The sequence below is a fragment of the Phyllobates terribilis genome, unplaced genomic scaffold (assembly GCF_046119375.1).
Source record: "Phyllobates terribilis strain yellow unplaced genomic scaffold, ASM4611937v1 Scaffold_2__4_contigs__length_985480577, whole genome shotgun sequence".
In the NCBI taxonomy this organism is placed as follows: domain Eukaryota; kingdom Metazoa; phylum Chordata; class Amphibia; order Anura; family Dendrobatidae; genus Phyllobates; species Phyllobates terribilis.
Window position 1 is genome coordinate 830,636,555 of NW_027362762.1, and position 14,504 is coordinate 830,651,058.

The 14,504-nt window shown below is 44.4% G+C and overlaps 1 protein-coding gene across 3 annotated transcripts in view; it reads right to left on the minus strand.

Moving 5' to 3' along the window:
* Positions 1 to 14,504, minus strand: part of COL26A1 (collagen type XXVI alpha 1 chain) — a 757,193-nt gene that overhangs the window by 564,941 nt on the left and 177,748 nt on the right. For 2 of the 3 annotated variants that reach the window (XM_073667773.1, XM_073667771.1), the window contains exon 3: positions 8,542 to 8,645. In XM_073667773.1, the coding sequence (XP_073523874.1) occupies positions 8,542 to 8,645 (104 nt within the window). The remainder of the gene's footprint in view (positions 1 to 8,541; positions 8,646 to 14,504) is intronic. The other variant, XM_073667772.1, reaches the window with a different exon arrangement.

Below are 14,504 nucleotides of genomic sequence, written 5' to 3' on the forward strand. Positions count from 1 at the left end.
TGCAGAAACGCTCAGGAAAAATCCAGAGCATTTCTGCATCATGGGCACATAGCCTAACTCCTCCCTTCTTCCTCATTCTTTTCCTAATTCACTGTCTGTCAACCATCTTAGAAGCTCATGTGTTTACATCTCTGGTTCAGAAAAGTATTTTTTACCTACTGAATTTGTGCATAGCTACAAGAATTCAGCCGGAAAATAAATCTTCTTCTGGAATCTTCATTTGTGCCTCTACAGTCGAGTCCAGCTATCTGATGATATATCTCTGTCTGAGTAACGGTACATTCAGACAGCCTAGAAACGGTGTCTCAAGCTCCCCCACCCTCGCAGCTTGGATATGGAGTCAGAATATTCAGCCTTAGGCGCTTACTGATCATGAGAATAAGGGACCCTGTATTCAAGTGTAATGGCCACAACATTTACTTCTATGGGTTTATTATCAGTGATGAAGAAATTAAGGAGACTCAAGCATCACATATACATACTGTATATAAAACCATTGCAACATTAACACGTTAGTTATTTATTCGCTAACACTATTTTTCTTGTTTACTGTCTCCAGATTTCAACATATTATATTTTTAGTTTTTATTATTTATTTGGTACAATTAAATGTTTATCATAATTCAAGAAGTTGTACACCACTTTAGACTACCCCCCAATGTATCCCCGCGGGGCCCCTAAAACTTTTTGTAAATACCTTCCGTTGCAGATAATGCCTGTGAGTGGCGCTATCGGTGGCCGCTCACAGGCATCAAGTGACCCCGCGCTGATGTCACGACAAGTGAGGCGTGACTCAGCGCTGGGGTCCCCACGGTGGCTGCTGGGTTGTGGGTGGGATTACCCCCCCATCACACCCAGCATCCACCGCACGCTTTCCCAATGAATGGGGACAGGGAGAGCGCGTGGCGGATGCCGGGTGTGATGCGCGGGGGTAACCCCGCCCACAGCCTGGCATCCACCGTGGAACCAGGTATAAAAAGACCCCCAGCTGCTGTCAGCACTTGTCGTGACATCAGAGGATGTCAGAGCCGGCAGCAGCCAGGGGTCATGTGATGCCTGTGAGCGGCCAGTGATAGCACCGCTCACAGGCATTATCTGCAACGGAAGGTATTTACAAAAAAGTCTTAGGGGTCCCGGTGGAATACATCAGTGGGTAATCTAAAGTAGTGGACAACCCATTTAAGACTGTGAATACACGAGGCAGCCAGGCTCAATCAAATGCAATTATGTCCAGAACAGTAAAATATTTTTATTAACATATGAATAATGACACATTATTTCACACAAGATGTATAATAAGGATAACAGATCCATCAATTGATGCTTGATGATGAATTCTAGGAAACAATCTTAAAGAAAAGGTAGTAAAACTGTGATAAAAGTTGCCAGGTTTTACTTTTACTGACTTTAAGACCAGGTTCAAATAACTTCATTTTTGGTTAGTGTGCTGTCCATGCACAAAGAGGATATGCATATGGGAAACATATGCACCAATGTAAGTGAATGATGAGTAATTTTCCACATAGACAGAGTTTGTGTGAAAAAAAACACAGTATGCTATAGCGTATTCGGTTTTTCGCCCATACCTGGAGAACTCTATGGGTTCATAAAAAAAATCCTGTTGCCGCTGGCATCTGTTTATAACAGAAGAATTGAAAAATTTACATAAGAAACAGAATTGGCATTTTATCATTGTTTTCAAATGTGGATGTGAAAAACAGACATAAGAAAGACCATAGAGATTAAAAAGCAGCTTCCGATTTTTAATTGAACGGTGTTCCATCTGTTCGTCTTATGATTTTTAACGTAAGTTGTTCCATACATCCTTTTTGCACATTCTTATGTCATCCATATGTTAATTTTTCATACGTTTCATTATGATTGGACACAGTTTACTTTAGAGTATAGTCAATAACTGCACACTGCAGAGGTGTGAATGGAGCCATGCCACTGCTCACTGCACAGGTAGTGACCAAGAGCGCAACTGTGCAGAAGAGCACAACTGTGCAGGAGAACGCAACTGTGCAGGAGAGCCCAACTGTGCAGGAGAGCACAACTGTGCAGGACAGCCCAACTGTGCAGAACAGCCCAACTGTGCATGAGAGCGCAACTGTGCAGGACAGCCCAACTGTGCAGGACAGCCCAACTGTGCACGAGAGCGCAACTGTGCAGGAGAGCGCAACTGTGCAGGATAGTCCAACTGTGCAGGAGAGGCCAACTGTGCAAGAGAGCCCAACTGTGCAGGAGAGGCAATTGTGCAGGAGAGCGCAATTATGCAGGACAGCCCAACTGTGCAGGAGAGCCCAACTGTGCAGGAGAGCGCAGCTGTGCAGAAGAGCGCAACTGTGCAGGAGAACGCAACTGTGCAGGACAGCCCAACTGTGCAGGAGAGCACAACTGTGAAGGAGAGCGCAACTGTGAAGGAGAGCGCAATTGTGCAGGAGAACGCAACTGTGCAGGAGAGTCAAACTGTGCAGGAGAGCACAACTGTGCAGGACAGCCCAACTGTGCAGGAGAGCGCAACTGTGCAGGAGAGCCCAACTGTGCAGGAGAGGCCAACTGTGCAAGGGAGCCCAACTGTGCAGGAGAGGCAATTGTGCAGGAGAGCGCAATTATGCAGGACAGCCCAACTGTGCAGGAGAGCCCAACTGTGAAGGAGAGCGCAACTGTGCAGGAGAACGCAACTGTGCAGGAGAACGCAACTGTGCAGGAGAGCCCAACTGTGCAGGACAGCCCAACTGTGCAGGAGAGCAACTGTACAGAACAGCCCAACTGTGCAGGAGAGCCCAACTGTGCAAGAGAGCCCAACTGTGCAAGAGAGGCAATTGTGCAGGAGAGCGCAATTGTGCAGGACAGCCCAACTGTGCAGGAGAGCCCAACTGTGAAGGAGAGCCCAACTGTACAGGAGAACGCAACTGTGCAGGAGAACGCAACTGTGCAGGAGAGCCCAACTGTGCAGGAGAGTCCAACTGTGCAGGACAGCTCAACTGTGCAAGAGAGCCCAACTGTGCAGGAGAGTGCAATTGTGCAGGAGAGCGCAATTGTGCAGGAGAGCGTAATTGTGCAGGAGAACCCAACTGTGCAGGAGAGCCCAACTGTGCAGGAGAACGCAATTGTGCAGGAGAGCACAACTGTGCAGGAAACACTTTGAAAGGGACACAGCCCTAAAATCCTAGCGATGTCTCATCACTCCATGTCTATGCATGCATGATCACTAGAGATGGGAGAATCGATTTGCCGGACACTAGTCCACTATTGCGGAGTGATAGACACATGACATCGCACCAGCCTGACTAATCAAAAGATGAGCTGGGAATGCCGGGAGGCAAAGAGATTCACAAGGCCCCTGTCTAGTGGTCACAGATTACTGACCTGACCGGGGACCGGTTTCCTTTGAGTCTATTCTTCCATCTCTAGTGACCCCCCTCTCCACCTAAAATAAGGAAACTAATAGCGGCCAGCAGCTGGGTTTTGACACACAGATCATAAAAAGTCACTGCTCTTTTGTCAAGTTTTTCCAGGGTGAATAAAATATCCGTAAAACATGTAAAATCTGTTTTCTACATACAAACTTGCAGGTGTTCAACTTGTTCTTCCAGAATGTTTGCATTTACAGTTTTCCCTTAAACCATGAACTAAAGTGCCTACATTATCTCCAAGGAAAAGTCATTGCCAGCTCGGTGGGGTTCTTTACAGTCATATAATTATCTTCTAAGTCATTTCAGCATGTTTCAGTGACATAAAAATAATGGCAGACATGGAAAGTATTTCTCGGATAGCCTGAAACAACTGTTCTCCACATGCCAAGTGCAAACAGAGCCATATCTTGTTATATACACTCCCACGCATTTTACCATGTTTTTTCTACATAAAATGAAAATGCTAATACTGAACATATTTTCACGACTGCCTATTGTATGGTAAGTTTGGCCGCTCAAGCCACCAGATTTAGAGCATGTTAAATCATTTCTACAAATGAATAAATTAACATATCTGGAGGGAAATAGCTTTATCTTCAAGATCTCATAATGGTCATGCAGGACTGGCACCTTACACTAGAAGGCCGATACTCGGCCGAATGCAAATTCTCTTACCATTATGTCAACATTATGTCTAACCATAAAACAAAACAATTTCATGCTGATTTGTTGCATAATAGCCAATTAAACTTGGAAAGAACGCTATAACATCAATCTGCGGGACTGAATGCACAGCAAGCTAATTTTAGGCAATGTTCTATTTTTTCACAAACTCATCTGAAACTACAACTCCCATCATTGGCCAGAGCTCCATAAATCAAGGGAGCCAGGTCTGGCACAGACAGACGGCTCGGGCTTTTAAAGGGTCGCTTTTAAAGGGGCTAGAAATTAAATATGCCAGAAATGGGCCAGAAGTGACCAGAAGGTACAAAGAACTATTTACTACTTGTACTTAGATTCTCTTTCTCATTCTCCCTTACACTTTCAACATGCTTACATATGCTTTTACTGTTTTTGCCCCTCTAATCCTCACTCTCCTTTGCTATCCCCACACCCCAGCACCCTCTAACCAAATCATCATCTCTCCTTCCCTCCTTCCTCCCCACCTAACCTCATCTACAGACCTGCTCCTCAACCTCAGATCAATCCTCCCAAAACATAAAACAAGCCGGACACTCTTTCTCCCACCAGCTCTCCCTCTCTCTGCTTCTCCTCACTGCTGGCGACATATCTCCCAATCCTGGACCCCCACAGCTTGCACCTTCCACCAATTCTCCCACCTGTCGCATCAAGCCAACTGCAAACTACCACAACCCCTCTTACGCAAAACCTGTCCCCCTGACGCCCACCCCGCTGCTCCCTCTCTCTGGAGCACTGTGGAATGCCCGCTCTGTCTGCAACAAGCTCCATTTTGTCCACGACCTCTTTACCGCTTGTCATCTCTCCTTTCTGGGCATCACAGAGACATGGCTAACACCCTCTGACACTGCCTCCCCTGCTGCGCTGTGTTATGGCGGCCTCCACTTCACCCACACTCCTCGCCCTGGAAACAGACATGGTGGAAGAGTGGGTCTTCTCCTCTCTAACAACTGCATCTTTAGCCCTACTCCTCCTCTTCCCTCCCTTATTGTCCCTTCTTTTGAAGTCCACTCTGTCCGCATTTACTCTCCCTCCAACCTCCAAGTGGCTGTCATATACTGACCCCTGGGCCCAATCACTGCCTTTATCGACCAATTCTCCTCCTGGCTTCTTCACTTTCTCTCGGCTGACATTCCCACAATCATCATGGGCGATTTCAACATCCCCACTGACACTCGCCAGTCAGCAGCATCAAAACTCTTGTTGCTTACTTCATCCTTTGGACTTACTCAGTGGTCCTCCTCAGGCACCCACACAGACGGAAACACACTAGACCTCATCTTCACCTGACTCTGCTCCCTATCTAACCTGACAACCTCCCCCCTACCCCTATCTGACCACCACCTACTCACATTCTCATCCCTGTCCTCCTCACCTGTCACCCATGTCCAGCAACTAGCACACCCCCGCAGAAACCTTGCACATCTAGACACTCACACACTCTCAGACTCTGTTCTACCACTGACATCAATCCTCACTCCATGACACAGACAGCGCCACTGCTTTCTACAATGCCACTCTCGCATCACCTATTGACTCTTATGCATGGGAGAGCGTGACGAGTCAACAGGTAACCCTGGCACAACAACCTCACTAAACAACTTCGACAAGCGTCCAGGGTTGCGGAGCGGCGTTGGAAGAAAACACATACTCAAGATGACTTCACTGCATTCAAACAAGCAACGCTCGCATTCTAATCAGCACTCACCTCTGCTAAACAGGCCTACTTCACAACCCTCATATCTTCCCTATCCTACAACCCCAAACAACTATTCAACACTTTCAACTCTCTCCTCCGCCCTCCACTGCCCCCTCCGACCTCCATCATCTCTGCGGAGGAGTTTGCCACACACTTCAAAAACAAGATTGACCAAACATGGCAAGTCTTTACTGTCCGACCACCACAACCCCTCTGTTTTCCACACCACTTCCCTACCCCTATAACCTCCCTTCCCAACATCATGGAAAGAGACCTTACTCATCTCCTCTCCAAATCACACCTCACCACATGTGCACTCGACCCCATCCCATCCCACATCCTCCCCAATCTCACCCCCACACTCGTCCCATCCCTAACCCATCTCTTCAACCTATCACTATCCTCTGGTACTTTCCCTGCTGCCTTCAAACATGCCACAATCACGCCCATCCTCAAAAAGCCATCCCTCGACCCATCCGCCCTGTCCAGCTATCGCCCCATATCTCTGCTCCCATTTGCCTCCAAACTCCTTGAGCAACACGTTCACGCTGAACTTTCCTCCCACTTTTCATCTAACTCTCTCTTCGACAACCGACAATCCGGCTTCCGTCCCCACCATTCCACTGAAACTACCCTTACCAAAATCACCAATGACCTACTTACAGCGAAAGCTAACAGACAATTCTCTGTGCTTCTTCTACTTGACCTGTCTTCTGCTTTCGATACAGTTGACCACTGCCTCCTACTGCAGATCCTCTCTTCCTTTGGCGTCAAAGACCTTGCCCTATCCTGGATCTCCTCATACCTTTCTAACCACACATTTAGCGTCTCCCACTCCCACGCTACCTCCTCACCCCGCCCCCTCTCTGTTGGAGTCCCTCAAGGCTCTGTCCTAGGACCCCTACTCTTCTCAATCTATACCCTTGGCCTGGGACAGCTCATAAAATCCCATGGCTTCCAGTACCATCTGTACGCTGATGACACTCAGATCTACCTCTCTGGCCCAGACGTCACCTCTCTGCTGTCCAGAATCCCAGCATGTCTAGCAGCCATATCCTCCTTCTTCTCCTTCCGCTACCTCAAGCTCAATGTGGACAAAACTGAACTCATTATCTTTCCCCTATCTCGCATATCTTCCCCACCTGATCTATCTATCACAATAAACGACATCACTCTTTCCGCTGTACCAACAATCCTCTGCCTCGGAGTAGCCCTTGACTCTGCCCTGTCCTTCAAACCCCACATCCAAGCTCTTGCCACCTCCTGTCGCCTCCAGCTCAAAAATATTTCCAGAATCCGTCCTTTCCTCAACCCTAACTCTACTAAACTGCTTGTGCATGCCCTCATCATCTCCCGCCTCGACTATTGCAACATCCTCCTCTGTGGCCTACCTGCTAATACTCTCACACCCCTCCAGTCCATCCTCAACTCTGCTGCATGACTTGTTCATCTCTCGCCTCGCTACTCCTCTGCTAAGCCCCTTTGCAAATCGCTTCACTGGCTCCCAATTGCCCAGCGCATCCAGTTCAAACTACTAACACTGACCTACAAAGCCATCCATAACCTCTCTCCTCCATTCATCTCTGAACTAATCTCCCGATATATTCCCTCACGTAACCTCCGGTCCTCCCATGACCTCCTTCTCTCCTCCACACTTATCCGTTCCTCACGCAATCGCCTCCAAGATTTCTCCCGAATATCCCCCATCCTCTGGAATTCTGTGCTTCAACACGTCCGATTATCCACCATATCCGGATCCTTCAGACGGAACCTGAAAACTCATCTTTTCAAGAAAGCTTACTGCCTGCAATGACCCCGCTGCCTCCTCAACAACGCTGAAGCTACTACTACTGCAACTCCCCCAACCTACTGTCTCCGCCCCATTCCTGTAGAATGTAAGCCCGCAAGGGCAGGGTCCTCTTCCCTCCGTACCAGTCTATCATTGTTAGTTTGTTTACTGTAGTGATATTCTTATTTTGTATGTAACCCCTTATGTACAGCGCCATGGAATCAATGGCACTATATAAATTAATAATAATAATAATAATTGTGTAATGCTGTACTCGGCTATCTCCAGCAGTCCCATAAAGAATAAATGGAGAGGTGGTGCACATGCTCAACTGGCCGCTCAATTCAGACATAGCTCATTTTCATGTTCGGAGGGGCTCCCCACGGTCAGACACATAGTAATCAATACGTTTTTCCCTGTACTATTGATAGGGTATAACTTACTGTAATCCCCAAGCAGGTCAATTCTATAAATATGGCCAAAAGATGAATTTTCTTTTTTTTTGCCAAGAGGTAGTTGCTTTAATATAGAGATGTCATCTATCTGTATCCATAGAGTTTCTGAAGTGGGAACCACCATAAAAATAGCAACTTTAAATATGAATCATTCCAAAGACATTGAATTGGAGTTTTTTTTTTAACATAAACACTAATATTGTTTCATCTCTCCATAACTTTTATAAAATATTCAGAATCATTTTATATTCTAATAGGAAATCTCATCCCTTTCTAGTAATCCCTTGAAGAACAGGCACAGAGAAAACTTCTTTTAAATTTACAAAACACAAAAAAAAAAATTTGCAAAGTCATATAAACTTAACAGGATGAAACAAAATATTTTAGAAGTATGTAAAATAAATAATCAAATGTGTGTACCAATCCATATAGTAGACTAAAAGTGCTATATTTCTTTTATTTTTATGTCCATTCACTTACCCTCCTCACAGTTACTTCCTGTGAAACCTGGGCAGCATCTCCACTCCAATGTTGTGGCTGTACGATATGACATTTTATATATGGGTCTCAGGACAGTCCTATAACTAATAAAGAACAAAGTCAGAATACTTCAAACTACAAACTAACAGATGAAATCCCACTCATTGTACAAATAATTCTACATTTTCAGGGTGTTAAAGAGAATGCATTACAAGATTACTTTACAATACAAATACTATTACATAGATGCCTTAGTCCTGATGGGGCTTGTGGCCTTACTTTGAAAATTCATATCAGAATGGCTGAATAATCCATTTTAAAAGTTTTCTCATCTGATGTTAACATGGAGATTTTATAAGCCATCTTAAGGAAGCGCTGGAGTGCTGCTTTTAATCTAAGGTCCCTGCACTTAGTTTTTTCTTACCTTTGACTCTGCAAAAACTCTTATTGTTGCTCTTTTTGATTCTCATCTGGACTATTGCAACTCTCTACGATTAGCTCTCCCTCTTACTAAACTCTCCCTTCTCTAATCCGTCCTGAATGCAGCAGCCAGGATCATACTCCTGTCCAACCGCTACACCGATGCCTCTACCCTGTGCCAGTCGTTGCATTGGTTGCCCATCTGCTGCAGAGTCCAATATAAACTTATCACAAAGCTCTCCATAGATCAGCACCACTCGACATCTCCTCCCTCGTCTAAGTCTACTACCCTACCTGTGCCCACCATTCTGCTAATGACTTAAAACTACAGTGGGTCCGGAAATTCAGACCTTTTTAAATTTTTCACTCTTTGTTTCATTTACCATTTGGTAAATTCTAAAAAGATCTTTTTTTTTCTCATTAAAGTACACTCTGCACCCAATATTGACTGAAAAAAAACAGAAATGTAGAAATTTTTGCTAATTTATTAAAAAAGAAAAACTGAAATATCACATGGTCATAAGTATTCAGACCCTTTGCTCAGACACTCATATTTAAGTCACATGCTGTCCATTTCCTTGTGATTCTCCTTGAGATGGTTCTACTCCTTCATTGGAGTCCAGCTGTGCTTAATTAAACTGATAGGACTTGATTTGGAAAGACACAAACCTGTCTATATAAGACCTCACAGCTCACAGTGCATGTCAGACCAAATGAGAATCATGAGCTCAAAGGAACTGCCCAAGGAGCTCAGAGATAGAATTGTGGCAAGGCACAGATCTGGCCAAGGTTACAAAAGAATTTCGGCATTACTCAAGGTTCCTAAGAGCACAATGGCCTCCATAATCCTTAAATGGAAGAAGTTTGGGACTACCAGAAGTCTTCCTAGACCTGGCCATCCAGCCAAACTGAGCAATCATGGGAGAAGAGCCTTGGTGAGAAAAGTAAAGAAGAACCCCAAGATCGCTGTGGCTGAGCTCCACTGATACAGTAGAGAGATGGGAGAAAGTTCCACAAAGTCAACTATCACTGCAGCCCTCCACCAGTTGGGCCTTTATGGCAGAGTGGCCCGACAGAAGCCTCTCCTCAGTGCAAGAAATATGAAAGCCTGCATAGAGTTTGCTCAAAAGCACATGAAGGACTCCCAAACTATGAGAAATAAGATTCTCTGGTCTGATGAGACAAAGATAGAACTTTTTGGTGATAATTCTAAGCGGTATGTGTGGAGAAAACCAGGCACTGCTCATCACCTGCCCAATACAATCGCAACAGTGAAACATGGTGGTGGCAGAATCATGCTATGGGTGTGTTTTTCAGCTACAGGGACAGGACGACTGGTTGCAATTGAAGGAAACATGAATGCAGCCAAGTACAGAGATATCCTGGATGAAAACCTCTTCCAGAGTGCTCTGGACCTCAGACTTGGCAGAAGGTTCACCTTCCAACAAGACAATGACCCTAAGCACACAGCTAAAATAACAAAGGAGTGGCTTCAGAACAACTCTGTGACCATTCTTGACTGACCCAGCCAGAGCCCTGACCTAAACCCAATTGCGCATCTCTGGAGAGACCTGAAAATGGCTGTCCACCAACCTTCACCATCCAACCTGATGGAACTGAGGTGGATCTGCAAGGAACAATGGCAGAGGATCCCCAAATCCAGATTTGAAAAACATGTTGCATCATTCCCAAGAAGACTCATGGCTGTACTAGCTCAAAAGGGTGCTTCTACTCAATACTGAGCAAAGGGTCTGAATACTTATGACCATGTGATATTTCAGTTTTTCTTTTTTAATAAATTTGCAAAAGTTTCTACATTTCTGTTTTTTTCATTAAAGATGGGGTGCAGAGTGTACTTTAATGAGAAAAAAAATGAACTTTTTAGAATTTACCAAATGGCTGCAATGAAACAAAGAGTGAAAAATTTAAAGGGGTCTGAATACTTTCCGTACCGACTGTAACTTCCTCAATAATCCAAACCTCCCACAGTCATCTCCGAGACTTCTCACGTGCTGCGCCAATTCATTGGAATGCACTACCCAGGACAATTCAATTAATTTCCAATACCCACAGTTTTAACCTTGCCTTAAAAATGCATTTCTTTAGACTGGCCTATCACCTCACCTCACTAACCAAATTATCCCCATTTTGCTCATACAAAAAATTCTTCAAAGTCAAGACCCTCGTCGCATGTATTCACACTACCTCCATGCACTTAATAGCCCTCTGTGTGTGTACTGTACACATACTGTCTGGTGACCAGTTCATGCAGCGTTATGTGAATATCCTATTTATTATAATGATGGCTGGACCATACAATACAAGCACTTTTTACAATTTACCCTTCGTGTCTCCTCTATTTCCTCATATACTGTAAGCTTGTGAGCACAGCCATCACTCCTCTTGGTATCTGTTGAGTGATGTGTTACTCTGTAATGTTTTTATTGTTTGTACAAGTCCCCTTTAAAATGTACAGTGCTGCGGAATATGTTGGCTCTATAGAAATAAAAATTATTAGTATTAACAAGCCGCCATCTTCACTTTCTATCAGCGCTACTCTGGTCGGTCTTCAGCAGGTTGTGACTTGCCGGCTCACTCCAGTCTTTGCCGGAGGTCACTTTTCAATGTAAGCCTATGACAGCCTTGTTATGTCTGTCATAGACTCACACTGAGAGCTTGTGACTGTTACCTCTCACTTCCGGTCAGTCAGAAGTTGCGGTCACAGGAGTAGCGCCGATAAAAGGTGAAGACGGCAACGCATAAGTAAATGACTATGTGAGGGACCTTACATTAGAAGCCACACTCCAGCACTGCAATAAAAAAATGCTGGAGTGGTGCTTTAATATCAATTAGAAAAGGGATTATTCAGTTATTCTGACGTGGATTTTCAATTTACAATAAGTACGCCACCCTCATCAGGTCTAAGGGATCTATTTAATAATGAATGAAGTTTGAATTGTACTGTCTAGTGATAGATCGACTTGAAATAATTTTTTTTCTACTAACATATTGTATATGATAAACATGAACGGTGTTGCAAAAGAAAAAATATACATTATGCAATTAAAAAATTCTGAGAAAAAGAAGTAATTTAGCAAGTGATCATCAAAAAATGATGGGAACCCCGACAGAGCCCCCGACGGAGCCATGAGATTGTTAAGAGAGTACCATATGGCCATTGTATGATACTTGGCTTGACTGATTGGAAGAAGAGACAGTTGCCTTTGGTGCTACAACATTGTACATTATTGCTTGCTTTAGAGTGTTTTCCCCTACTGCTGAATAGGAGCTGTTCTGCAATATCCAGGAGCAGCCCCTAATCAGGGTGATAGAGCGCTGGCGTTCTTTTCCATATACAGTGGTGGCCAAAAGTATTGGCACCCCTGCAATTCTGTCAGATAATACTCAGTTTCTTCTTGAAAATGATTGCAATCACAAATTCCTTGGTATTATTATCTTCATTTAATTTGCTTGCAAGGAAAAAACACAAAAGAGAATGAAGCAAAAATCAAATCATTGATCATTTCACACAAAACTCCAAAAATGGGCCAGACAAAAGTATTGGCACCCTCAGCCTAATACTTGGTTGCACAACCTTTAGCCAAAATAACTGCGAACAACCGCTTCCGGTAACCATCAATGAGTTTCTTACAATGCTCTTCTGGAATTGTAGACCATTCTTCTTTGGCAAACTACTCCAGGTCCCTGATATTTGAAGGGAGCCTTCTCCAAACTGCCACTTTGAGATCTCTCCACAGGTGTTCTATGGGATTCAGGTCTGGACTCATTGCTGGCCACCTTAGAAGTCTCCAGTGCTTTCTCTCAAACCATTTTATAGTGCTTTTGGAAGTGTGTTTTGGGTCATTGTCCTGCTGGAAGACCCATGACCTCTGAGGGAGACCCAGCTTTCTCACACTGGGCCCTACATTATGCTGCAAAATTTGTTGGTAGTCTTCAGACTTCATAATGCCATGCACACGGTCAAGCTGTCCAGTGCCAGAGGCAGGAAAGCAACCCCAAAACATAAGGGAACCTCCGCCATGTTTGACTGTAGGGACCGTGTTCTTTTCTTTGAATGCCTCTTTTTTTTTCCTGTACACTCTATGTTGATGCTTTTTGCCAAAAAGCTCTACTTTTGTCTCATCTGACCAGAGAACATTCTTTCAAAATGTTTTAGGCTTTCTCAGGTAAGTTTTGGCAAACTCCAGCCTGGCTTTTTTATGTCTAGGGGTAAGAAGTGGGGTCTTACTGGGTATCCTACCATACAGTCCCTTTTCATTCAGACGCCGACGGATAGTACGGGTTGACACTGTTGTACCCTCGGACTGCAGGGCAGCTTGAACTTGTTTGGATGTTAGTCGAGGTTCTTTATCCACCATCCGCACAATCTTGTGTTGAAATCTCTCATCAATTTTTCTTTTCCGTCCACATCTAGGGAGGTTAGCCACAGTGCCATGGGCTTTAAACTTCTTGATGACACTGCGCACGGAAGACACAGGAACAGTCAGGTCTTTGAAGATGGACTTGTAGCCTTGAGATTGCTCATGCTTCCTCACAATTTGGTTTCTCAAGTCCTCAGACAGTTCTTTGGTCTTCTTTCTTTTCTCCATGCTCAATGTGGTACACACAAGGAAACAGGACAGAGGTTGAGTCTACTTTAATCCATGTTAACTGGCTGCAAGTGTGATTTAGTTATTGCCAACACCTGTTAGGTGCCACAGGTAAGTTACAGGTGCTGTTAATTACACGAATTAGAGAAGCATCACATGATTTTTCAAACAGTGCCAATACTTTTGTCCACCCCCTTTTTTAGGTTTGGTGTGGAATTATATCCAATTTGGCTTTAGGACAATTCTTTTTGTGTTTTTTCATTAAAGACAAATTACATGAAGATAATAATACCAAAGAATTTGTGATTGCAATCATTTTCAGGAAGAAACTGAGTATTATCTGACAGAATTGCAGGGGTGCCAATACTTTTGGCCACCACTGTACTGTTTACATCCAGCCGCTGCCGGAACTGGCAACCTGCTGATCAGTGGTCGTTCCCCTACCAATGTGATATCGATTTAAGTCATAATAGTATACTTTCTATTAGAAAGCACACATGGACTCCTTTAGGCCTTATGCTCTGGCTCAACAGTTAGCACTGTCGTCTTGCAACACTGAGTCCTTGGGTTCAAATTAATGAATAGTCTTTGTCTATCCTCCCTGTATTTATATAGATTTCTTCCCACAGTCCGAAAAACATATTAATTGGTTCATTGACGTTTGGTGATATAACATGAAGTGGCTGATAGTGTGTATCTGAAACTCCACTCACTGTAATGCCTAAATGCTACACGATTTGGTTTAAAAATTTGGCGGCCATTGGGCATCACATTATATAGAGTTTCGGGTGCATGTAGTCAATGATATCACCCTTAGGGTGCATTCAGATGTCTGTTTAAATCAGTCTCAGATTGAATTGCAATGGACAGACTGGCCGGCAGGCAGGGCCGGCGTCAGCACCCGGCGCACCCGGGCAAATGCCGGGGCCCTGA